General features: G+C 37.4%; 1 protein-coding gene across 1 annotated transcript in view; it reads left to right on the top strand.

Annotated features, from left to right (window-relative positions):
* Positions 1 to 7,655: 7,655 nt before the first annotated feature.
* LOC139164523 (dimethylaniline monooxygenase [N-oxide-forming] 4-like) overlaps positions 7,656 to 27,958 on the top strand; it is a 224,970-nt gene continuing 204,667 nt past the window's right edge. Inside the window, exon 1 of the mRNA XM_070746780.1 lies at positions 7,656 to 7,787. Coding sequence (XP_070602881.1) covers positions 7,656 to 7,787 — 132 coding nt within the window. The remainder of the gene's footprint in view (positions 7,788 to 27,958) is intronic.

Raw genomic sequence — 27,958 nt, 5'->3', positions numbered from 1 at the left:
CTCCTTGTCTTCCGTAAACTACTTAAGACCCATCTATACCGCCAGGCATGGGGGATTTGAGACACCTTTCCCCCAGGCTTATTATAATTTATGTTTTGTATGTATGTGCTGTTTGGTTTTTTAAAATTGATAGGGTTTTTAGTTTTTTCTTAATATTAGATTTGTGCCTGTACAATATTGTTTTATCGCTTGTTGTGAGCCGCCCTGAGTCTTCGGAGAGGGGCGGCATACAAATCTAATAAATTATTATTATTATTATTATTATTATTAACACTGTCTATTCCTTATTAAAGCACGAGGGCAATTTGGCCCCTTTCACACAATAACAGCTATTGTTTCTATTGTATCATAACTCCCCGAGTCTACGGAGAGGGGCTGCATACAAATCTAATAAATAATAATAATACCTCTCTTTAGAAACCAAGATCATGAGCCATTCTCCTGCCCAAAATCAAACTGGATAAGGAGAAAACCACGATTATCCTGTATGACCCTTAAACAGAATTATACAGGTACGCCAAGTAATTAGACCATCTTGTGGAGCTGAATATAGCCCCACGGCAAATGGATGCCCAGTAAGCTCTAGAAGGTTAAAAGATGGCCTTGATTATTCCTGGGAGGCCAAAACCATAAGTATGGTTAAAGGTTAAAGAATAAAGGAGGAACCCCAAGCTACTGGACAATCAGCTGAACAATTCCAATAATGCATTCAAGTAGCATCTATAAGTGAATGATTACTTCTGTTTGTTTGTTTTGAAGGTAAGTTAAGTGCCATACCAGTCATCAAATGCAAATGCTTTCATTAATGTTAGCACATGGGTTAAATTAACATTATGACTTACTCTGAAATAAGTTTCAGGTGCACTATAATATCTCCTTATCTGAACATTACTTTTGAGCTCCGAAAATCCTAGTGCTTAGCTTTGTTCAATAATTTCTAAAGTTCTGCAAGTTTTATTTGTACTTAAAAATGGTTTGGTGTTGTTGCCAGGTGCCAGACTAAATCAAAAAGAGGGGGGGGGTAGAGCAAAATTATCTTCACAGAAATGGCGCAAAGCATTGGCTTGCCATTGAAAGTATTTGGAACATAGAATAACAATTGGAAGGAACTTCAAAGGTAATCTGACCCAGTCCTTGCTCAAGCAGGAGACTCCATGGCCTTTCAGATAAATAGATATCCAATCTCTTTTGAAAGCATCCATCGATTTAGCACCCACAGCTTGGAATTTGTGTCACGTCCCTGTAGGGAAGGTACAGCATGGGAGCATAGTATATTAGGAGCTATGATTCCAGCCCTTTATAAAAAATCCTCTATCAACACGAAATAAGAGCAGAACTCCTTATCTCCTGCTTAACATGAAGCAATACTCCAAGATGCCAACATTTAATGATACACAGTGAAGTGAACGTGAACATAAGAATGAGGGGAGCCCAATCTGAGGTTAGCTGGGGGGGGGGGAAACAAAACAAAACAAAACAAAAACCAGAAGCAATGTGGGAACACTTAACTTCACTGAAAGTACAGTGACGCTTGGAACCAACCTCCAGCAGATGTGGTTGGCAAATCCACAGCAACTGACCTGAAACATGCCTGGGATAAACGTATATCCCTCCCAAGATAAAATACAGGAAATAGCGCAGGGCATACCAGATGGACCACGTTCTTCTTCTATATCTCTATGCTTCCATCAGATTGGGAATAGTTTGCTATTGTAAATTCTGATAAATTTACTGTGTTGTATGATAAACCTTTTGCCTAATATTAACCCCAACCATATTTGTAATATATTATTCAACTTTAAAATCATGAAGTTCAGATATTTTGGCACAATGTATTATCTGGCAGCATGGATGCACTAAATCTCACCACGCCAAGTGCCTGAGGAGTTCCAAATACTCTCATGATTGCAGCTTTAAAACAACGATAGATTCTTCCCCCTCCCCCTGCCTTGCCTACAGAGTTAGCCATCCCAGCCGCTTTGTCCTCATGGCCCAGAATTGCCCCTGGCGATCACTATGATCCCAAGGGGCCTTTTCCTGACTCCATCGCCATGGGGGGGAAGCTGCCTGTCTTCCTGGCTCCTCGGAGGCCCCATTATCAGGGAAATGGCCTTGTTGCCTTCCTGTCCAGCCCCCCCCCTTCTTTTCAACCAGCCCAAACTGTGTTGCCCCTAGTGCTTACATCGCTCATGGGGGCTCCGAAATGGTGCTACTTTGGCACCATCCCAAAGGGAAAGGAGGGTGGCTCCCTGAACCTCGGTCCTGTCCACTCAGCAGCAGCAGCAGGTTTTGGGGGGGGGGTTGGGGGGGGCTGCCTCGGATCGATGCTCCTGAAGACTGCACTTGCTAGAAACAGTTTGAAGAAGGGAAGGGCCATCTGCAGGGCGACGGCCTCTTCCTCTACTTTGCCATTTGTTTCTGTCTGGAAGGCAGAGACGAAAGCCCAGCCACTCCAGCAGCCCCCGGAAAGCAGAGGCTCCATCACCGCCAGCTGGTAGGCAGTTTTAAACATGCTGGGTGCCTGGTGAACAGTATGTTCCTGGGCACTGGATGCTGTTGCCCCCGCCCACCCGTAAACCTGAGCTGCCCTTGGCGATCGTTATCGATCCCAGGGGCTCCGAAGCACCGTCCTCAGCTTCTTCCTTCTTTAAATTTTCTTTTAAAGTAGTGTGGGAAGCAGACACATCTGCCCGAAGAATGAATTATTTTAGGGGATATTAAAAGGGCACGATAGAATATTTCCCCTAAAGGAAAAATTGGAAAAAACCTTAAGGGAGGCAGAAAGCAGCCCCAAGCAGAAACTGGGTTTATAGAAATGCAGAAAGACTGAGTTAGGCAGAAACTTCAGATAAGCTATATATATATATCAGATATACCTGTCTCAATAAAGAAACTACAAACCAAAAAAAAATCCCTCTGGCGTAGAAACAAAAAAAGGCCAGTAACCAACTTTAAAGTCCACTACAAAAGCATATGCCAAAGAATAAGAGCAGAATGCCTCAACTATCACAGCAAACAAGAGGAAAGCCTCCTTCGCACCAAGTCTAACCATGCTTTCTATAACTTCGTCAACAACAAACTCAATAACTCCAGACCTATTCCACCACTCGTAGGACCCAATAACAAAGAATACCATGATAACTCATCCAAGGCCAACCTCTTCAACTCTTTTTTCAGCTCTGTTTTTGTTAACAGCAATGGTTCTTCCCCCATCTTTGCAAATCGCACCTCTCACCCACTAAAAAACCTAACCCAAATTGTCTTCACTGTAGACAATGTAGAAAAAGCAATCCGTGACCTCAAACCCTCCCTATCTGCCAGACCAGACGGCCTCTGTGCATACTTCCTAAGGAAACTTTCTTCTGCTCTCGCTGAACCCCTAAGCATTATCTTCCAAAAATCCTTCAGGACCAGCACACTCCCCAAGCTGTGGTCAAAAGCAATAGTCATCCCCATTTTCAAAAAAGGAGACCCTTCACTAGTAGACAACTACAGACCAATATCTCTCTGTTGCGTCCCTTGTAAAATCATGGAATCAATTATAAATCAATCAATCACCCTCTATTTAGAATCTAATAACCTACTCTCAAACAAACAATTTGGATTCAGAAAGTAACTATCCTGCAACCTGCAAATACTTCACTGCAAAAACATTTGGACTACCCTCCTCGACCAAGGAAACAAATGCTCTACCCATTGATGCAATTTATATAGACTTTTGCAAAGCCTTCGACTCAGTGGTCCACGACAAACTACTCCTAAAACTCAAATCCTATGGCATCTCAGGACTCCTCCACAACTGGATCACTGCATTCCTGTCAAACAGGCAACAAATTGTCAAAATTGGTAGCGCCATCTCCACCCCAGCCCCTGTCATAAGCGGCGTTCTGAAGGGAAGCGTACTAGGTCCTACTCTCTTCATTCTCTATCTCAATGATCTCTGTGACCACATCCAAAACAACTGTGTTCTTTTTGCCGATGATGTGAAACTTTTCAACACCACTGATAACAAACTCACTCTCCAAAAAGACCTGGACTTTGTCTCAGACTGGTTTAACACCTGGCAACTTCAAATATCAACCAACAAATGTTCTACCCTCCACATTGGCAAAAAGAATCCTAACCGCACATACGAACTGAATAAACAATCTCTCACTGCCAACCCACATTCTGTAAAGGACCTTGGAATACTAATATCGAATGACCTAAGGGCTAAAGCCCACTGCAACAATATCGCCAAAAAAGCTTCTAGAGTTGTTAACCTGATCCTATGCAGCTTCTGCTCAGGCAACCTCACTCTACTCACAAGAGCCTACAAAACTTTTGCCAGACCCATCCTAGACCACTGCTCATCTGTCTGGAACCCATACCATATCTCAGACATCAACACCCTTGAAAATGTCCAAAGATATTTCACCAGAAGAGCCCTTCACTCCTCCACTCGAAACAGAATATCCTACAAAAATAGACTAGCAATCCTGGGCCTAGAAAGCCTAGAACTACGGTGCCTAAAACACGATCTGAGTATTGCCTACAAGATCATATGCTGCAATGTCTTACCAGTCAATGACTACTTCAGCTTCAACCGCAATAACACAAGAGCACGCAACAGATTCAAACTTAATACAAACCACACCAAACTTGACTGTAAAAAATATGATTTCAACAATCGAGTTATCGAAGCGTGGAACTCATTACCGGACTCAATTGTGTCAACCCCTAACCCCCAACACTTCTCCCTTAGACTCTCCATGATTGACCTCTCCAGGTTCCTAAGAGGCCAGTAAGGGGCGTACATAAGTGCACTGGTGTGCCTTTCGTCTCCTGTCCAATTGTCTTTCCTTTCTTTCACCTATCTTATATATTCTCTTCCTTTCATATATCCTCTCCTCTAAGTTCACTTTCAGCCTCTTTTATATTATCACATGTCTATTTTTCTTCCTATGTATTTATGTATTGGACAAATGAATAAAATAAATAAATAAATAAATAAGCAATACAAGCAACCTAAAGGTTGACAAAATTAGCTCAGATTACCTAGATTACCTAGGATTTGCATTTTCCCTTTTGCCTATAGAGCCAGCCATGACCCCAACATGACCCTATAGGAATCCAAAAGATATAAACCCCACTCACTCTAAACTCCATTTTGTCAGCTGTTCCAGAATCACGTGGTTGGTGGTGGTTCTGCTTCATCAATCAAAGGAACTTTCCATCTTCCATTTTATTTCCAGTGCTTTTCTCCTGGCATGAAACTGGACCTGGGATTTTTCTTCTAACAGTAGCATTGCCCTTCTTTGTGTGAAATGTTCATAATCTGGGACTTGCCCTGGAACAAAGCCACTGGAAAGGCTTCACTTATTTCTAATGAACCAACTGAACTCTTTACAGGTGTCACAATATCGGGAGGGTTTCACTATAACTGTAGTGAATTATGCAATGCTACCTTCTATAAAGCTGTGTGAAGGGAGTCTGCCGTTTACAGTGAAGTGATAAGGAGAAAACATTCCTCTCAGTTATCTCACTTATTTAAGGTATGTACAATAATTTCCTTTATTTCCCCTACCCCTAAAAATCTCTATGAAATCAGCTACTGAAGCAACATTTTTACCCTCTTCTCTCTTCTCTCCCCTCTCCCCATTTCTTTTCTTTCTTTCTGTTCTTAATTCCTGCCAAATGAGTCAAAATCCTTTGGACAGCATGAATACAAGTGATTTATCTTTTTCCCACTTAGCTCTTCCTCCACACTTAAACTTCTGGAAATGCTGCATTTATGCTGCTGCAAAGAAAGAAATCTGAAGCATTTTTGTTTCTTAATCTCAGTTGTAACAACAAATTTTGTTGGCAGGCCTGGAGCTGCTTGTTAGTTGAAATGGATGAGTGATGGAGGAATGGTTTTTTAATATTTGGGCTCTTAAATTGTATCTTTGTTTTATCTTTGTATGCTGCCCTGAGTCCATTGGAAAAAGGGCAGCCTATAAATTCAAATAATAAATGAATAATAATTAATAAAAATAATTTTAACTCTTATTCCTTTGTTTGCCCTGTGCTTGTGATTTTTGCCTCAAGTCAGATACAGTTGCACAGGTAAGGTCTGCAAATGTTCATTAATCAACAACTCAGTTACATGAATATTGCACAGGGGTATACTGCAGGATGCATTTAAAGATATCCTCATGATCACAGAACAGTGTGGGCAAAACCTTTTTAGGAAGCAAAAATAAAAAAGCTGACAGTTATGAAAACAAGAAGTAGTATGAATTTAATTTAGTTTAGTTTAGTTTAGTTTAACTTAACTTAACTTAACTTAACTTAACTTAATTTAATTTAATTTAATTTAATTTAATTTAATTTAATTTATTTAATTGACTTCTATGCCGCCCAATCCCATAGGACTCAGGGTGGCTTCCAACAATAAAAAAAATAATACAACAGTGCAATAATAAAAAGAAATCGAACATCAACAGTAAATTAAAATCCCTAATGAACCCATTATAACCCCCCCCCCCAAATCAATCTAACAAACATACACACAGGACAAACATAGGAAAGGGAATGAGAGGCACGTTGGTACACTTATGCACGCCCTTTATGGGGAAAATGTAAGGAATATCCTTCTAGGTTCAGTTCTAAGTGGGGGAAAACACTGGAAGTATGGGGATTGCTTGAAAAGATGGTTTAATGGTAGACAATAGGACCACATGGTCTGAGGTCCTGGGGAAAGGTGGGATCACATGCCTCAAAGATGTTGAAGAGGAAAAAGAAGAGCCGAGATGCTGAGAGTGCCCTAGTTTATTACACTCTGTTGGGCCCCACCTTAAGAGTTACCTTAAGAGTTTGCTTTGCTTTCAGAATTACTAGAATCAAAATCTTTGTCTTTGAGCATATCAATTACCTCTCAGGTTAGTTGATACATCATTCTAAATGAAATATAATTTATTTGATGTGGCTCATCTAGAACTGTTGTGCCTTCCTGTAACATATACTCAAGTGCAGAACTACTGAACTGAAGAAATAATGAAGGCATAGTTCCCAATTCAAGGTGAGGTTGGACTATATACAATATTCCTCCAGATCAAGGAAATTAATCTAGAATCTAGTAAGTGCTATCTGGATTTCTTCCTAGAGAAAATTGATGCCTGGAGAGAATACACAGGAATGAAAAAGACTAATGGGTAGGAGTGCAGGAAAAGTCATGCAGAGCTTCCAGGAGTAGGTCTGCGGCAAAGTCACACACAAATAACAGAGGAACCATCAGCATTTAACTCTCTGCCTTCCTTTCAGCCTATATTACCAGTAACTATCTGCTAATGCTAAATTATTTGTTAACCCTTCTTGGATGTCACTCCAATACAAAAAAAGATATTGAGACTTTGAAAAGAGTTTAGAGAAGAGCAACAAAAATGATTAGGGTCCACAAGTCTTAAAGTTGCCAAGTTTGAAGACCTCTGCTCTAGTGTTAAAAGAGGCAATCAAAAACTTACTGGAAAATATATATACTTAAGGAAAGAGGGAAATGCAACTTCACAAGGAAATAATAGAACTATTGCTACAGAATTATAACCTTTGCATTTTGTGTCCAATAGATAGTAGTGGGTGAACTAATACTCTGCAACTTTCTAGATTCAGAAAAGCTTCTATCCTGACATTAAGGTATGGGACGAAAAGTGGCCATTATTGGGGCAGGAGTGAGTGGGCTAGCCTCTATCAAGTGCTGCCTAGAGGAAGGACTGGAACCTACCTGCTTTGAAAAAAATGATGCCATTGGAGGACTTTGGCAATCCACGGTGAGTAGCAATAATTCAAATTTAAAATTTGGGGTGGGGACCTGTCAAACTAGTAATTCTCCAAGTAACAAAGAGAAGAACTTCACATGAATCCAAAGGTTCTGGAGTTTGGGGGGGGGATTCAGTGTGTTGTGGAGCCTCTTTTGCTTGTTCAAATAAATTTGGGCCCATTAAACTAAAATACAGGTCATCCTTGACTTTCATTCAAAATTACAACGGCACTGAAAAATGTGACTTGTGATCTTTTTTGATAGTTATAACCTTTGCAGCATTCCCATGATGTTGTCATCAAAATTCAGGTGCTTGGCAACTGGTTCATATTTGTGACGGTTGCTGTGTCCCAGGATCATGTGGTCACCGTTTGCAACTTTCTGACAAGCAAAGTCAACAGGGAAGCCACGTTCACTTAACAATCAGGTTACTAACTTATCAACTGCAGCGATTCCCTTAACAACTCAAAATCGTAAAATGGGGTAAATGTCTCACTTAAAAACATACATTTTGGGGTTAATTATGGTCATAAATTGAAGACTATCTTCTGCATTATTATTATTATTAATTAGATTTGTATGCCGCCCCTCTCCGAAGACTCGGAGCGGCTCACAACAAGAATACAAAGTACAAATCCAATAATTAAAAACAGCAGAACAATTAAAACCCTTAATTTAAAAACACTCATACAACCCAAACAAACCAAACATAAAACAAAATGGCTAGGGGGAATCAATTTCCCCATGCCTGGCGGCAAAGGTGGGTTTTTAAGAGTTTGTGAAAGGCAAGGAGGGTGGGGGCAATCCTAATCTCCAGGGAGAGCTGATTCCAGAGGGTCGGGGCTGCCACAGTGAAGGCTCTTCCCCTGGGTCCTGCCAGACTGCATTGTTTTGTCAACAGGACCCGGAGAAGGTCAACTCTGTGGGACCTAATCAGTCTCGGAGGTTTTCTGGTCTGATGCCATGAAGGGCATAACCAACACTTTGAATTGTGACTGGAAACTGATCGGCAACCAATGCACGATCTGGAGTTTCCAAACACACTTCAAAGGTAGCCTCATTTAGAGAGCGTTACAGTAGTCGAACCTCGAGGTGATGAGGGCATGAGTAACTGTGAGCAGTGACTCCCGGTCCAGGTAGGGCCACAGCTGGTGCACCAGGTGAACCTGGGCAAACGCCCCCCTCGCCACAGCCGAAAGATGGTTCTCTAATATTAGCTGTGGATCAAGGAGGACACCCAAGTTGCAGACCCTCTCCAAGGGGGTCAATGATTTCCCCCCCAGGGTAATGGACAGACAGATGGAACTGTCCTTGGGAGGCAAAACCCACAGTGACTCTGTCTTGTCAGGGTGGAGTTTGAGCCTGTTGACACCCATCTAGGCCCCAACAGCCTCCAGGCACCAGCACATCACTTCCACTGCTTTGTTGACTGGACATGAGGTGGAGATGTACAGCTGGGTATCATCAGCGTACTGATGATACCTCACCCCATGCCCATGGATGATCTTGCCCAGCGGTTTCATGTAGATATTAAATAGCAGGGGGGAGAGGACCTATCCCTGAGGCACCCCACAAGGGAGAGACCTAGAAGTCGACCTCTGCCCCCCCCAATAACAACGACTGTGACCGACCGGAGAGGTAGGAGGAGAACCACTGAAGGACAGTGCCCCCCACTCCCAACCCCTCCAGCCAGCACAGAAGGATGTCAACAGACTCAAACTCAACCCGGATAAGACGGAGTGGCTGTGGGTTTTGCCTCCCAAGGACAATTCCATCTGTCCGTCCATCACCCTGGGGGGGGGGGGAATTATTGACCCCCCTCAGAGAGGGTTCGCAACTTGGGCGTCCTCCTCGATCCACAGCTCACATTAGAGAACCATCTTTCAGCTGTGGCGAGGGGGGCGTTTGCCCAGGTTCGCCTGGTGCACCAGTTGCGGCCCTATCTGGACCCGGATTCATTGCTCACAGTCACTCATGCCCTCATCACCTCGAGGTTCGACTACTGTAATGCTCTCTACATGGGGCTACCTTTGAAAAGTGTTCGGAAACTTCAGATCGTGCAGAATGCAGCTGCGAGAGCAGTCACGGGCTTACCTAGGTATGCCCATGTTTCACCATCACTCCGCAGTCTGCATTGGCTGCCGATCAATTTCCGGTCACAATTCAAAGTGTTGGTTATGACCTTTAAAGCCCTTCATGGCAATGGACCAGAATATCTCCGAGACCGCCTTCTGCCGCACGAATCCCAGCGACTGATTAGGTCCCACAGAGTGGGCCTTCTCTGGGTCCCGTCAACTAAACAATGTCGGTTGGCGGGCCCCAGGGGAAGAGCCTTCTCTGTGGCGGCCCCGACTCTCTGGAACCAACTCCCCCCCCGAGATTAGAACTGCCCCTACTCTCCCCACCTTCCGTAAACTCCTTAAAACCCACCTTTGTTGTCAGGCATGGGGGAACTGAAACACCTCCCCCGGGCATGTCTAATTTATGCATGGTATGTTTGTATGTGTGTATGGTAGTAAATGGGGTTCTTTTTAAAATCTTTTTAAATATTTTAAATTTATTTGTATTTGTCATGATTTGTTGTATTTTGCTGTGAGCCGCCCCGAATCTGCGGAGAGGGGCAGCATACAAATCTAAATAATAAAATAAATAATAAAATAAATAAAAGGATACCATGGTCGAGACCATAAGAGGTCAAGAAGCACCAGGACAGAGGATAAACGCCTGTCCTGAGCCCAGGGCCGCCGATAGACTGGTATTACTGGGAGTGGTGTAACGGGCCCGGCGAAATTGAAAAATGGGGGGGGGACGGCGCCCGCCAAAAACTCCCCAACCCCAATTGCGACGAACTCTGCCTCTGCGGAGCTTCTCCGACAGCCCCGCACCTTCTTCCCACCCCCGCGAGGAAAGAAGGCAGGGAGGCCGGCAGACAGGCAGGGAGCCCCAATGGCAGCCGCGGAAGGAGGAGTCACCGCAGGGGTCCGGAAGCCAAGCCGCGCTGCTGGGGAAGCGGAATTGAGGAAGCCGGGAGAGGGCTGAGCCCGGCCGGCTTCTCTGCCGGTCTTGTGTCCCCCCCGAGGATTGCGAGGGCAAGAGAGCCTTTCAGCCTCCGGAGGTGCTGGGCCGTGGGTTCGGGGGGGGTGTGTGAACACCGCCCGCCGCCTGGAGCCAATAGCTTCTTTTCGCTTGCATTCCTGCTGCTGGCGCTGGGAGCAGGTAAGCGTGAGGGGGAGGCAAGTGGAGATCCAGGTCCCTCTTTTCATGCATCCGCTCAGTGAGCCTTTCTTTGGAGTTGCCTTTTTCTTTCTTTCTTTCTTTCTTTCTTTCTTTCGTTCGTTCGTTCGTTCTTTCTCTCTTGCTCTTTCATTCTTTTTTCTTTCTCTTGCTTTCTTTCTGTCTCTTGCTTTCTCCCCTTCCTTCTCTCCTTCCATTTCTTTCATTCCCCCTCTCTATTTTTATTTCTCTTTCATTCTCTTTCTTTCTTTTCTCTTTCTTTCTTTCTTTCTTTCCTTCTTTCTTACTTTCCTTCTTTCTTTCTTTTCTTTCTTTTTCTTTCTTTCTCTCTTTCTCTCTTGCTCTTTCATTCTTTTTTCTTTTTCTTTCTTTCTTTCTCTCCTTCTTTCCCTCCTTCCATTTCTTTCATTCCCCCTCTCTCTTTTTATTTCTCTTTCATTCTCTTTCTTTCTTTCTCTTTCTTGCTTTCTTTCCTGCTCTTTTTCTTTCTTTCTTTTACCTTCCCTTCCTCTATTTCTTCTTTTCTTTCTCCTTCCTACCTTCTTCCCTCCCTCCCTTCAGTCCTTCCTCTCTTACTCTCCCCTTTCATAAGTTTCCTTGCTTCCTTTCTCTGTTCCTGTCCCTTCCCCCTTTCTTTCTTTCTTTCTTTCTTTCCTTCCTTCTTTCTTTCCTTCCTTCCTTCCCTCCCTACATTTCTTGCTTTCCTTCTCCTTCCTCCCTTCTTTCCTCCCTCACTCCCTTCTTTCACTCCTTCCTCTCTTACTCTCCCCTTTCACACCTTTCCTTGCTTCCTTTGCACCCTTCCTCTGTTCCTGTCCCTTTCCTCTTTCCTTCCTTCCTTCCCACCCTCCGTCCATTCATTCACCCATTCCTCTCTTGATCGCCCCTTTTACCATTCCTTCCTTCCTTCCTTCCTTCATTCCTCCTTCCTTCCTTCCTTCATAGCTCGCCCCCGCCTTTCTTCCCTTCCTTCCAGATGGGAGTCCCCCCTCAAGACACCTGCCCGACTGCTGGTACCCTGCTTTTTCTCTCCCCTCATCCTTTTCAGCTCCTCGCCAGTGGCTGCCAGGTGTGGGATCCCCCTCCCATCTCCCCTCGCTAGAAAGCACATGGTTTTGTCAATAAGGCCTCTTCCAAGAAGGGAAAAGTGCCAAGGAGCCGTAAATAAGCCATGCTCCACCTGACCAATGCCAGGAGGCTTTCTTTCCCTCGCCGCTCCCGCTTCTTTCTTTCTCCTGGATGAGTCCACACAATCGGCTTAACCCAGTTCCTGAAATAGCCTATGGCAGTGTTTCCCAACCTTGACAACTTGAAGATATCTGGACTTCAACTCCCAGAATTCCCCAGCCAGCATTCTCTGGCTGGGGAATTCTGGGAGTTGAAGTCCAGATATCTTCAAGTTGCCAAGGTTGGGAAACACTGGCCTATGGGACCGCCTTGCTTGGCGTGAAGCAGGAAATGATCCCCAGGGGATGGAGTGGCTCAGCGACTTAAAATAGTTTTAAAATGGCGGGGGGGGCCAGACACTTAGGCTGTATGGGGCCCCAAAATTCCTGATGGTGGCCCTGCCTGAGCCCGCCAGAGATCATCCATCATTTATGGAGGAAAGAGTCGAGGTGGTGCAGTGGTTGCATTGCAAAACTGCAGGATATTTCAGCTCACTACTAATTGCAATTCAGCAGTTCAAAACTCACCAGTTCAAGATTGACTCAGCCTTCCATCCAGGGGCAGGTTCCTCCTAATGCATTCATTACTATTCTGATGTTGTTTCTAATATAACAATTAGGGAGAAAATCATTCTGATCAGGATGTATCAGCTCATTTAATACTGTTTTTAATCTTTCTGCAATTATTGAAACAAATAGTTTATAATCCACATTGAGTAGCGAAATAGATCTATAATTTTGAATTTGGCACTCCTCTAATCCTCCCTCCCCAGGAATTTGGAAATTTGCCTTCTTTTAAAATTCTATTAAACAGTTCCAACAATTCTTTTTCATATATATTAATAAAAGTTTTATAAATTTCAACCGGAAGGCCGTCTGGCCCTGGGGTCTTGTTTTTTTGTTTTTGCAGTGCTTTCTGTAGTTCTTCTTGTGTGATATCTCTGTTTACGTTGATTCTCATATATTCAGTCAGGATATGTAAGTGCTGACTAGTAATTTCTAGTCTCTACCCCACTAATTTCCTCTTTTTTATATAAGTTTTGGGAAAAATAGGATTATTGTTTTTTCTTGTCCAAATCCTGATGTCGTTGTCCCTGATCATCTGCCAGTTGTTGAATTACTCTATTGGCTTTCTTTTTCCTTAGTCTATAAGCTCCCAGCTTTATTAGCATATTCAAAGTGGTTTTGCTTCATTGTTTTTATATTTAAAGCTAATTCTTTTTGATTAATTAAATTTATTTTATGGGTTATTAAATCTCTTTCTATTTGCAACTTTTCATTTGCAGGGTTTCCCCTGTGTTGGTTTTTTATATCTTGCAATTCTCTTTGCAGTTTAATCATTTTCTCTTTACATTTTTTATTTTTTCGTATTTGATAAGTAATGGCGGTGCCTCTAAAATACGCTTTCATCGTATTCCATACATTATAAACAGATGTGTCTTCATTTAGGTTTTCTTTAAAGAAAAAAATTAATTATTTTTCCATTTTAACCAAGAATTCTTTTTCCTGTAATATATTTGAATTTAAAGTCCACCTATTCTTACCTCGCACAGGATTTCTGAGCTTTAATAAAATCGAAGAATGGTCTGACCATTTCTTGTTCTGTATCTCCATATTCATAATCTGTGAAAACAAGGTTAAATTGGTCCACGCCATATCTATGCTTGACCACGATTCATGTGGGTGTGGAAAAAAATGTATATTGCCAACTTTTAGGATTCAATTTTCTCCAAAGATCATACAAATCCAGTTCTTTAATCATGGCCATACCCGAAATTGGAAGCCTCCTTTTATTTTATTTTATTTTAAGTAATTTTTATTAATTTGTTTTAAAAAGCATAATCAAGAAAATATATACATTGACATATTTGCAATATTTGCAATACACAAAAAAGAAAATAGAAAAACATACATACACTTCTTAACAAACAAAAAACACCTGGACAATTACAAAATTACAAATAACATAAAAATATCACCAATTTCCTCTTGAGAGAAGGAGAGTTACAGTCTTGTTGCATATCAAATTATTTTCTGGTGAATAGAAGTCATCAGCATTCACTGTTGTTCTTTTTGGTTATCAATGTCTTCTCTATTATTATTATTATTATTATTATTATTATTATTATTATTATTATTATTATTTTTAAACCGCCTTCCGTACCCTTTTTTATTAATTAATTTAGTTACATAAAGATTTGTTTTCACAAAAAATCATTGTAATTGCATCATATTTCATCTTTCTGTCAATAAATACATATCTTAAAGCATCGTTATTATCGTAATTCAATTTGAACTTCTATTTCTCCTCTTAAACCAATCATAAAATATGTTCCATGTTTTATAATAATCGGAGTCTTCTTTGTTTTTTAATTTTAATGTTAAAGCATCTAGTTCTGCACAGTCAAGAATTTTCTTTAGTATTAATGAGTCTTCCGGAGGGTTAGGTTTTTTCCAGCATTGGCTATTGCCATTCTAGTTGCAGTCAGTATGTGTATCAGCAGATAATATTTATTTTTTTAAAAAAAATTGATTTATTATTCCTAGCAGGAATGCTTCCAGTCTTCTGTTTATTTTGATTTGGAGTACAGTGATCCCCCGAGTTTCGCGATCTCGATCTTTGCGAAACGCTATATCGCGATTTTTCCACCCGATGACGTCACTCCCTTCCTTTCTCATCTTTCTTTCTCTCTCTCTTTCTCTCTCTTGCTTCTTCCTCTCTCACACTCTCTTCCTCCCTCTCTCATCTCTTTCTTTCCTTCTCTCTCTTTCTCTATCTCTCCCCCTCTTGCTCTCGAGCGGCGGGTGGCACCCAGGGAAGGTTCCTTCGGCCGCCCACCAGCTGATCTGTTCGGCAGCGCAGTAGCAGCGAGGAGCCAAAGATGGGGTTTCCCCTTTGCGTGGGCAACGGGGAAACCCCATCTTCGGCTCCTCGCTGCTACTGCGCTGCCGAGCAGATCAGCTGGTGGGCGGCCAAAGGAACCTTCCCTGGGTCTTCAACTCCCAGAGCGGCGGACAAGTGGAAAAGCGGCGGACAAGCAGGCAGGCAGGTGGCTCCTCAGCTGCTGGGTCTTCCCAGGTGCGGAAGTAAAAACACCATCTGCACATGCGCGGCCATGGGAAAAGGGGCGCGCATGCGCAGATGGTGTTTTTACTTCCGCACTGCTACATCGCGAGAAATCGATTATCGCGAGGAGTCTTGGAACGGAACCCTCGCGATAATCAGGGGATCACTGTATATCTGTTAGCCAATCTTGCATTTTAATCCAAAGTTTCTTTATTTTTGGGCAGGTCCACCAGATATGGTAATAGGTCCCCATATTTTCTTTGCACCTCCAACATTGTGGATTTATCCCTTTGTACATTTGTGTAAGTCTTGCTGGAGGGAGGTGCCATCTGTAATACATTTTGTCCAATTTTTCCCTATGTGCTGTTGATTTCGTTAATTTGTAGTTTCTGGACCATATTGTATCCCATTTGTCTAGGCTTACACTATATCCAAAATTCCTACCCCAACTATGAATATTGTTTTTGACTATATAATCTTCCATTTTATAGTTTAATAGGTACTTATAGAATTTCTAAATCATTTTCTGGTCTGGACCTAATATTATTTTGTCAAGTTCTATTTCTCCTTTTTGTATCCCATTTGTTTTTTTATCCTCTTGATATCTTGATTTTATTATATTGTATGGCCACCAGTCTATTCTTATTCCATTTTTTTCTACTTGCTCCCTTGTTTTCAGTTCACCTCTTCCATCTAGTAATTTATAATAATTAACCATGTTATTTAAATATTTTGTATTGGGATGCATTATGGCCTCCATACTGGAGAACCATTGTGGGGTTTGTGAATAGTGTGATCTTTTAATCTTGGTCCATACTTCGAGGATCAAATTTCTAATAATGTGTTGTCTAAAGTATTTATGGGGTTCTATCTTTCCTGTCCCATAGAAAGGCGTGCCACCCTACCATCAGGTCATGGCCTTCTAGAAATAGTAATAGTTTATTCTCTAATTTGATCCAGTCTTTTAGCCAATCCATAATTGATGCTGTATAATATAGCTCAAAGTCCAGTAACCCGAAACCTCCCTGCTTTTTATTATCCTGTAGATACTGTATTTTGATCCTTGATTTTTTTTCCTGCCTAAATAAATTTTGTTATAATTTTGTTAAGCTTTTGAAAGAAGGGTTTTTTTAAGGTAACTGGGATTGTTCTAAATAAATATAGTATTTTAGGGAGAATAGTCATTTTGATTACAGAGATTCTTCCCATACGAGAGATCTGTAGTTTGTTCCATTTTTCTAATTTTTTACTAATCTCTTTGATCAGTACTGTATAGTTATCTTCCTTGATTGTAATTGCCTTTGAGGACAGATTTATACCCAAGTATTTAACTTTTTTTTACAATTTGTAGTTCTAATTTGTTTTCTTATATTTTCTTTTCTTTGTTTATTAATTTTTTTGTTATTATTTTAGTCTTTTGTTTATTAATTTTTAATCCCGCTACTTTCCCAAATTTAATAATTTCATCTAATAATTTCCTGCCGCATTCAATGGAATCTTCTATGTTAAAAACTAGGTCATTGGCGAATGCCTGAATCTTATACTCTTGATCTTTTATTTTCAGTCCTTTAATATCCTTATTAGTTTGAATCTGTATTAGTAAAATCTCTATAGCCAGTATAAATATCAATGCAGAGAGAGGACATCCTTGTCGTACACCTTTTTCTATATTTATATTGTCTGTTAATTCGCCGTTAATAATCACTTTGGCTGTTTGTTGGGTGTATATTGCTTGGATAACCCTAATAATTTTTTCTTTAAATTTCATCTTTACTAATTGATTTATTAAAAAATTCCAATTTAAATTATCGAATGCTTTTTCTGCATCCAAAAATATCAAAGCCATGGTTTTCCCAGGGTTTGTCTCATAGTATTCTAATATATTTATTATATTTCTTAGATTATCTGTAATATTTCTATTTGGTAGGAAGCCGTTTTGGTCTGGGTGTATTATTTCATTTATAATTATTTTGAATCTTTCTGCTAAAATCATTGCGAAAATTTTATAATTTGAATTCAATAGTGCTATTGGTCTGTATTGTTTTATCAAATGTCTTTGATTTATGTCTTTAGGTATTAGAGTAATTAAGCTGTCCTTCCATGATTTAGGGATTTTCCCTTTATTTAACACCTCATTTAACATTACTAACATCAGTTTTTTTGTGGGTTCTTGCATTTGTTTGTATAGTTCCACTGGGATCCCATCTGTTCCAGGTGTTTTATTACTACAGTATTTTGTTTTTTAATTGCTCTCTCAAGCTCTATCATTGAAATATCTTTTTCCATTCTGTCTATATTAATTTCAGACATCTGTGGTAGTTTAGACTCGTTTAAATATAGTTCTATATCTTCTTCTCCTATCTCGTCTTTTTTGTATAGATAGACCTTGAAAATAATTTTAATTATCTTTCCCCCCCCCCCTCTATTTCAACTTGTTTCTCTCCCATTTCATCCTCTAATTGCTGGATATATTTCTTTTCTTTTTCCTTTTTTAATATATATGACAACCATCTTCCTGGCTTATTTGCATGTTCAAATTGATTTTGTCTTGCTGATTTTATCTTTTGAGCTATCTCCTCCTGTACTGAAAGATTAATTTTATGTTTAATTAATTCCCTTTCTTCCTTTATTTCCACATTTTCTGGATCTTTTATCAATTTAGTTTTCAATTTTTCTAATTCCTTTTGATTTTCTTTCATTTGGTTATTCTTATTTTTATTTCTTTTACTTATGTATGCTATTGTTAGACCTCTTATAAACATCTTTGTCGTGTCCCAAATGTTTTGGATTGATGTATCATTATTCCAATTTTTTTCTAGAAAGAAATTTAGTTCTTTATCTATGTATTGTTTATATTGATTGTCTTCTATTATTTTAGTGTCCATTGTCCATCTATACCTCCTACTACAATCTCCTTTAATTGTAATACTTATCGGATTATGATCCGCCCAAAGATTGGGTTCAATTTCAGCCACTATTATCTCTTTTTGGAGTTCTATATCTGTCCATACCATATCTATTCTGGACAATGACGTATGTGGGTTCGAGTAGTAAGTATATTTATATTCATCTTTGTGGAGTTCCCTCCATATATCTTTCAGTTTAAATTCCTCTATTATATCTTTAAATTCATCTGGCAATTCTTTTTTCTTTTTATTTCTTTCCATTCCCTTATAATCTTTCTCAAAATTTGCTATTGCATTAAAGTCTCCAACCACACAAATGTTTTCTTTCTCAAGTTTTATTATTTTTTGACATAGTTTTTTATAAAAGGCTTTTTGGTCATTATTAGGTGCATATATCACAATTAATGTTATTTTTTCCTTTTAATTTCAATTTCTATAATAAGTATCCTCCCTTCTTTGTCTCTTTCTATTATTTTGGGATTTAACCAATTTTTGATATAGACTGTGATCCCGCTTTTCCTCTCCTCTGCTAAAGATGTAAATAATTTCCCCAATTTAGGCTTTTTCAGTATTGTTTTATCTTTTTTATATATATGTACTTCTTGAAGACATATGATATCCACATTTTGCTTTTTTAATTTACTAAATACTTGTCCTCTTTTTTTGATGAGTTTAATCCATTAATATTCACAGAGAATAATTTGATCTGCTTATCCATCCTGTTCTTATCTATTTTGTTCTTTTACTGCTTCTTAATTCTCGGTAGGTTTCAATTTTCCCCTCTCCTCCTTTTTTAGAATTAGTTATTCTTTCTTCTTCGATCTCTCCCTCCTCCCTACTTGCTCTTTCTAGTTCAATATTTCCTTCCCTTTCTATTTTTAGATGCTCTGCTATAAATGGATCCGCCTGATCTACTGTTTCTATAGAGATTTTTTTTCCCTTCCAGGTGACCATCACCCCTCCGGGTATCAGCCACCTGAACTGTATTTCTTCTCTTATTAACTTTGTGGTGAAATAATGAAAATCCCTTCTTTTCTCTCTAATTCTTCTCGGGATCTGCTTTAATACTTTAATATCTTTCCCTTTATACGCTACTATGCCTCTGGTATTCTTATAAATTTTGTCCCTTAGTGTTTTCTTCGTGAATCTAACATGAATCTCCCTGGGGAGTTGATGCCTCTGGGCATAGTTGGTTTGCACCCGATAAATCTCGTCTATGTGTCTGCCTAGTTCTTCTTCATCTATTTTCAACTCCTCTGTAAATAGTTCAACCACTGTCTCAAATAGATCCCCCCCGCCCCCCCTTTCTTCTGGGATCTTTTGTAACCTTAAATAAAGGAAGCTTTTTCAAATTCGAGCTGAGCCACTGCCGTTTCCAAATCCTTGTTTACTCTTTTAAGCTCCTCCTCATTTTCATTTAATCTCAATTTATTATCTTTCACTGTCTCTTCTACCTTTTTAATCTTAGTCTCATGATTTTCCACTGTCTTTTGGACTCCTTCTATTATAGTAATAATTTTGACAAAGTTCTCGCATACTTCATCAATTTACTTTTCTGTTTCTAAATGGTTTTGTAATATTGTTTCTTGAGTTTTATTTGTAGCTTCCTGTTGTTTAATCATAAACTCCTGTATTTTATTCAGAGAGTTCTATAGCATTTGTAAGGGAGGAGTCTGTTCTTTACCCTCTCGGATGTTAATATCAGAGGCTGAGGAAGATTTTTGTACAGCTGGGGATGCAATTGTTAAATTACCCCTTCTCATTGATTTCGTTATAGTTTGTTGAGTTGCCATTGGAACTTTTAATCTACAGCCAATAACACCCCCTATATACTATATGTCTAGTCTAACTCAATATATGAATATCACAATATTCTAAGAGGTAAGTAATATTTTCTATCTATTATTCTAATATCAATTTATATAATTGTAAAGAGAAGCACATAGATCTTAAACACTTAATTAATATAGTTTTCTCCATGCACCTACTAATTAATATGACTATTTGCCTTACAGCAAGGGGGGAAGCAAAAGGAAAACAAGAAAACAGAGCAAGAAAGGGAAAAAGCAGAGAGATTCGCTCCAATATAGGAGCTTATGCTAATATTGAACTTAAGTTAAACTTATACTTGATATCTATGTAATATTTTATATATGCACTTATTGCCTTGTTATTTTAACATATCAATATCAATAATATATACTTATTATATAATTTTTAAAGTGAATAATTAATGAATAATAACATTTCTTAATAACCTAATAACTTTCAATTCATTAATTTCCTATCTTAACATATAGGTACTCAACATTAATATTTCATGAAAAAGCTAGACAATAATATTATTTAGACATAGAGTATTTTGATTTTTAATTCATTGAATATTCAACATTTCAGTCCAAATCTTCAGTAAAGGAGAGAGTAAATATGAAGAGATGAAAAGAGCAAAATAATCTGTTTAGGTTTCAGTTCATCGATAGTAATATTCAAATAATATTCAAGTCCAAGTCTTTACAACTCATTCACTTCTTCTTCTTTATATTCAATTAGTTACCATAATATCCTTGATTCCTATTTACCAAAGCTTTTCTCAGTCCCGCGTTATTTTGATATATCACAATAAATCCAAAATTCTAAGATGTTTAAACAATATTTAACTAAGTTTAGCAGGTTGAGCCTCCTTTTAATATGGTTTTTGCTTTTCCCTCTATAGTCCAGACTAAAATCCATAATTGCATTACAGTCACCTAATATGCAAATATTTTGCCAATTAAACTCATTTAATTTTTTATGTAGTTTGGAATAAAAAAATCTTGTTTTTGATTCAGAGCATAAATTCCTACTAATAATATTTTGTCTTTATCTGTAAAAAATTCCACTATTAATATTCTTCCTTCGGTATCTTTATAAATTAAATTTGGATTTAAATGTTCTTTGATATATATGAGTATACCTCTTTTCCTTACTTGTGCAGAAGCACAAAACATTCTCCCTAGTTTTGAACATTCCAACAATTCATTATATTTTTCTTTTATATGTGTTTCCTGCATACAAATAATATCTAAGTTTGAATTTTTTTGTGTAGGTTTTTGAAAAAAGTCCTGTTTAATTTAATGGGTGCAGTTTGAAAAAGGTATAAAAATCTAGGGAGTATATTGCTTTTAATTACAGCAATTTTCCCCATTATAGAAAGTGGGAGCTTCGACCATCTGCAAAAATCTTTGTCCATTTCATTGATTAGTTTATCGTAATTGTCTTTCTTGATAGTGCTACAATTAGCGGTAATCCATAGTCCTAGGTATTTAACTTTTTTGGCGGTTTTGATTTTAGTAAATTCCTCTAGTTTCAATATCTGCTGTTTTGTCATATTTTTTGTTATCATTTTTGTTTTTTCCATGTTAATTTTTAGTCTGGCAATCTCTCCAAATTTATTTATTTCATTAATTAGAATAGGTGCAGATTTTAAGGGGTCTTGTACAATGAACACCATGTCATCAGCAAATGCTTGAAGTTTATAGTGTTCACTTTTAATTTTTAGTCCTTGGATTTCCTTGTTGTGTTTTATTTTTTTTTTAGTAGAACTTCTAGTGCGAAGATGAAAATCAGGGGGGCTAAGAGACAACCCTGCTTCACTCCTTTTTTTTATGTTTATTGTTTATCAGTATTTTAGCTGTTTGTATTGAGTATATAGTTTTAATGAGTTCTGTAAATTTATTACCAAGTTGCATTGATGTAATTTGTGTTGTGAAAAATTGCCAGTATAAACTATCAAAGGCTTTATGTAAATCTACGAATAGGAATGCTATTGGTTTATCTATGTTTTTCTCGTAATATTCTAAAGACTCCAAAATAATCCTTGTGTTTGTTTCTATGTTTCTTGCTGGAAGGAAGCCATTTTGGTTTGTATATACATTATTTTGGACTCTTTAGAATATTATGATAAAAACATAGAAAAACCAGTAGCATTCCTATTCTAACAGTTAGTATTCGTTTAAATCTTTCAGCTATGATGGATGCAAAGATTTTATAGTCTGAATTAAGCAGGGATATTGGGTGATAGTTTTGAATGTAAGCTCTATTTTGTGTATCTTTAGGTATTAAAGTTATATACGCCTCATTCCAAGAGAAAGGGAGTTTTGAACCTTCGAAGATTTCATTAAAAAGAGGTAACATTATAGGCTCCAGGGTTTCTTGAAATTGTTTGTAGAATTCGGCAGGTATACCGTCTGTACCCGGGGTTTTATTATTTTTTTGTTTCATAATTGCATTGATTAGTTCTATTGATGTTATATTGTCATTTAGCATATCCTGATCTTTCTTTTTTATTTTTTCTGTGTTTTCTAAAGTCTCGAATAGCGACCGGTTAGGTCCCACAGAGTCGGCCTTCTTTTTTTTTTTTAAATTTTTTTTCAATTTTTTATTAATTTTCATAAAACAAACAAGTACATACAAACAATAAACATAAAGTGGGGGTGTATTTCCCCCGCTTCTTTTGAAAGTATACATTCAAATATAGAAAAAGAATACATAATTAAATATATGTTAACTATTATAAAAAAAAAGTAATTAGTAACTTTGAGTTAAAGTTTTACAAATCTTGAATACGATGTAAATGTTAGATAGGATTAGTATAACATAATCGTCAAAAAATACCTTTAATATAATCCTAATTACTATGATAAAATAATATCAAACCATCGAACCAAACATTTAAGCTAATTTCAACTATTATACATCAAAAATCTTAATATGTTACTTATACTTATGCATATACTACTATATCATAATCGTCAAAAAATACTTTTGAACTAATATTAATGTTGTTATCACCTAGGTAAAAACAAATACAGAAAATTAACTAGAGATAAATATGTATGTCTTATTTTTTCTTATCTATCCATTTATAAACATTGTTCCATGTTTCATAAAATTTAGTATCTTCTTGATCGTTTAATCTTCTTGTCATCATGTCCATTTCAGCGCAATCTAATATTTTGGCTATAACCTCTTCTTCCTTGGGGATTTCCTCCCCTTTCCAATTTTGCGCATATATTATTCTAGCCGCGGTTAATATGTGTATAATTAAATAAAGAATTTCTTTCTTGTAGGTCTGATTTGTAACACCTAGTAAGTAAAATTCCGGGGTATTATCTATATCTTGCTTTATTATTTCTTTTAATATTTTCTCAATCATCTTCCAATATATTTTAGCTTTACCACATGTCCACCATTGATGGTAATAGGTTCCTATATCCTTCTTACATTTCCAGCATAGTGGAGATGTTTTGGGAAACATTTTTGCTATCCTATTTGGTGGGAGGTGCCATCTATAGAACATTTTAATTTGGTTTTCTTTTAATGAAACTGATTTAGTCATTTTCCAGTTATTAATCCACACTTTCTCCCATGTATCTATGTCTATTTCCTTGCCAATATTTCTACACCATCTTATCATGGTATCTTTTAAAGTCAACTCTATATTTTTATGAGCGATGAGTAGTTTATATATTTTCCCTATCATTTTTATTGAATTGGTGGTAATTAAAGTAGTTAAAGGATTCTTACTTTTATTAAAAATGTAAAGAGTTTTATCCTTCTGGTATCTAGATCGGATCTGGGCGTAGTGCCACCAGTCTATTATTATCCCTTCTTCTTGTAGTTCAAATCTAGATTTAAGCTTCATCTGGTCATTTAGTAATTCTTTATATCTATGAGTTATTTTCTTGTCCTTTATAGACTTTGGATGCGTTATTGCTTCTAAAGGAGCTAGCCATTCTGGGATATTTAAAAAGTGATTTTTCTTTATGTCTTTCCAGACTTCTAGTAAATATTTCCTTAATGTGTGCCTTTTAAAATATGAATGGTTTTTGTCCTTATCATACCATAAAAATGCGTGCCATCCAAGCATTAAATCGTGTCCTTCTAAGTTAAGTATTCTTTTGTTATCTAGGATTATCCACTCTCTAAGCCATGTTAGTGCAGCAGCCTGATAGTATAGTTTCCAATTTGGAAGGCCAAATCCTCCTCTTTCTTTAATATCTTCTAAGCAGTTCATTTTTATCCTTGCTTTTTTCCCTTGCCATATGAATTTTTTAACTAGGTTTGTTAAAGTTTTTAAAAAGATTCCCCCTGGGTTTATTGGTATTACCTGGAAAAGAAATAAAACCTTGGGTAAAATATTCATCTTAATTGTTGCAATTCTTCCTAAAAAAGATATTTTCAGATTATTCCACATTGCTAAATCTTTTTTAATTTCTGCTAATAATTTTATATAGTTATCATTTTTAATGTTATTGTTTTCGCTGTTAAGTTTATTCCTAAGTATTTTACTTTTTTTACAGTCTTTATTCCAGAGATACTTTCTAATTTAGTTTCTTGTATTTTATTCATATTTTTGGTCAAAAAATGTGTTTTGCTTTTATTTATCTTTAAACCTGCTACCTTTCCATATTGTTCAATAGCTTGCAGTAAAGTAGGAACTGTTGTTGTCGGTTCTTCAATTATGAACATTAGATCATCTGCAAAGGCCTGAACTTTATAGGTTTCGTCTCCTACAGTTAAACCTTTTATTTTAGGGTCCGCTCTTATTTTAATTAATAAGGTTTCAAGAGTCATGATAAATAACAATGGTGATATAGGGCAACCTTGACGAACTCCCTTATTTATATCCAGTGTTGGTAATTGATTGTTATTCAATATTATGTTCGTTGTTTGTTTTGAGTATATAGTATCTATTAGGTTAACAAATTTTGGGCCAAATCTCATTTTATTTAATTGCATTTTTATAAATATCCAATTAACATTATCGAAGGCCTTTTGAGCATCTAGAAACATTAAAGATGCCATCTTGTCTGAGTATTGTTCATAGTACTCTAGTGTATTTATTACAGTTCTAAGATTATTTTTAATTTGTCTCCCTGGTAGAAACCAATTTTGATCTTGGTGTATTATTCCATTTATAACTCTTTTGAGTCTCTCTGCATAAATGGCAATAAATATCTTATAGTCTACATTTAATAATGATATAGGCCTATAGTTTTTAATTTTTTCTGGATCTGTGCCCTGTTTGTGTATTAAAGTTGTCAGTGATTCTGACCAAGATTTGGGGATTTTACCCTCAAGTCTGCATAAATTAAAGGTTTCTAACATGTGGTTTCTTATTGTTTCATTCTCTATCTTGTACCATTCTGCAGGTATGGCATCTGGGCCTGTGGCCTTGTTGCTTTTCTGTTTTTTAATTGTTGTTAGGAGTTCTTCCATTGTTATTGGTCCATCCATGGTGGCCTGTTGGTCTTCTGTTATTTGTGGTAATTTTGAAGCTTTTAAATAGTTAAAAACTTCATCTTCGGTAACATGATCTTTAGCATATAGCTCTTTATAAAAATTATACACAATGTCTGCCTTACCTTCTGTATCATATTTTATTATACCGTCTTTGTCTTCTAGTTTTTGGATTAATTTTGATTGGCTCTGTTTTCTAAGTTTATATGCTAGCCATCTGCCGGGTTTATTTGCGTATTCAAAATATTGTTGCTTTGCTCTTTTGATCTTTTCAGTTAATTGGTTTTGTTCTATGACTCTAATTTTATGTTTAATTACATTTGTTTCTGTCTTTAAATCTCTGTTCTTAATGTGTTGCTGCGATAAGGCTTCTAATTGTTTTAATTCATTTATTAATTGTAAGTACTCTAATTTCTTTTCCTTGTTATGTTTTGCTGTATAAGATATTGTTAAGCCTCTTATATACGCTTTAACTGTGTCCCATAGATTCTGTGGAGTAGTGTCTGAGGTTTTATTAATTTCAAAAAATATTTTTAGTTCCTTTTCAATCCAATCCTTGTATTTCTTATCATTTAATATATATCTATTCATCCGCCAGTTGTTCTGTTTATTATTCATCGTCATAGAAACCACTATTGGGTTGTGATCAGCCCATGTATTAACATCTATCTCGACCTCTCTTATTTGTTCTGCAACCGTTTTTGGTGCCCATAACATGTCAATTCTCGTCCAAATTTTATGAGGGTTGGAGTAGAAGGTATATTGTCTTTTGTGAGGGTGTCTTTCCCTCCAAATGTCACTTAGTAATAATTCCGCTTTCATTTTTTGGAAAGTACTAGGTAGCAAATTCCTTCTTGTTTTTTTACCTTTTTCCCTTTTTTTTTTACCTCCCCCTCCTGAATGGTCTAATTGTCTATTCGCAATAGCATTGAAGTCACCTATTATCAATACATTATCAATAGCTAAATCTATTATTATTTGATGTAAATTTTTATAAAATGTCGTTTGGTCTTCATTGGGGGCATAAATAGAAACAACCACTAGAGGTCTAGGTTCAATATCAACTTGTACAATCAATATCCTACCCTCTTTATCCTTATATATTTGTTTGGAATTTATAGAATTCTTAACATACATCACTACACCTCTTTTTTTTTGGTCTGCTAATGCAGCGTACATTTTTCCAATTTTGGGATTCAACAGTAATTTTTGGTTATTTTTTTTAATATGAACTTCTTGTAATATTGCAATCTGAACATTTTGATTTCTAATTTTAGAAAAGATTTGTTTCCTTTTTCTTGGTTCATTAAGTCCATTAACATTTACGGAAAAGATTTTTAAGTCTTTATTTGTTGTCATTTAGTGGGTTTTTTGGTTTCTCGCTGAGGTTGAACTCTTCTAGCACCTTGGTCCTGCTCTATTACTTGAGCAGTAGCCCCCAGATCTTCTTCTTGCTGAGTTGGTAATTTTTCCCCTGGTTGCTGTTGAGCTGGTTGTAGTTGGACCACTTGTTGCTTACTTGTGTGATCAAAGTGGCTGATGCCACTCTTTTCAAGAAAGTACATAGCTTGTTCTACGTTTTCCAGTTTGTACCTTGTAGAACGCCATGTCAGAGAAAGTCCTTGTGGAATAAGCCAATGGTAAGTGATATTTTCTTTGATCAAAATTTTAGTTAAAAAGTGATAGTCTCTTCTGTTTTCTCTGACGCTTCTTGGAACTTGTTTTAGTATCTTTATGTCTACTCCATGATGTTGAGGCTGGGAATTTCTTGAATAATGGAGTATCTCATCTCGCAACGCTTTTCTTGTAAACTTAATATGTATCTCTCTTGGGAGGTTGTGTCGACGGATATAGCTATTCGAGATTCTGTATACTTCATCGATTTCTTTCAGTAAAGCTGTAGGATCCTCTTGGAGTATACCTCCAATAGTTTCCGCCATAGTCATTTTTAAATCTTCATCTTTTTCCTCTTTTATATTCTGAAATCGAAGTCCGTACAAAGCTCGTTGCATCTCCAGCTGAATAATGGATTCATCATATCTTCTGTATCTTTCATCAGCTCTCCCTTCAAGGTAGTCCATTCTTTTCTCATTTTTATCAGATTGCTCTTCAACTTTTTTGACTCGTTCATCACTTTCTTGGAGTGTTTGTTGAATCTGCTTTATCTGGTCTTTCATCTCACCCATGTCAGCTTTCAATTGGGCCATCTCCACTTTGAATTCTGCCAAGTCGGCTTTTATGGCTTCTCTTTGTTGTGTTGCGTCCTCTTTTATGGCCTCTCTTTGTTGAGTGGCGTCTTCTTGTGATTTGAACATAAAGTCCTTCAAAGTATTTAAAGTCTCATGTAAAGTTGCAAAATTAGACTGCATTATTTTGTCTTTGTCTTTATCTTTGGTGGACATGGTTAACACCTGGTGCGAGGGGGAAGAATGCGGTGACACTTGTGGAGAGAGAGTAGTTGGTGTAGTTTGTTTTTTTGCTGTTTTAACAAGGGTTGAGGTACTGGACATTGTCGAATTAGAATCCA

Source organism: Erythrolamprus reginae, chromosome 3 (assembly GCF_031021105.1).
Source record: "Erythrolamprus reginae isolate rEryReg1 chromosome 3, rEryReg1.hap1, whole genome shotgun sequence".
Taxonomy (NCBI): domain Eukaryota; kingdom Metazoa; phylum Chordata; class Lepidosauria; order Squamata; family Dipsadidae; genus Erythrolamprus; species Erythrolamprus reginae.
The sequence above is the reverse complement of the archived record's forward strand: the minus strand, read 5'-3'. Positions and strand labels throughout refer to the sequence as shown.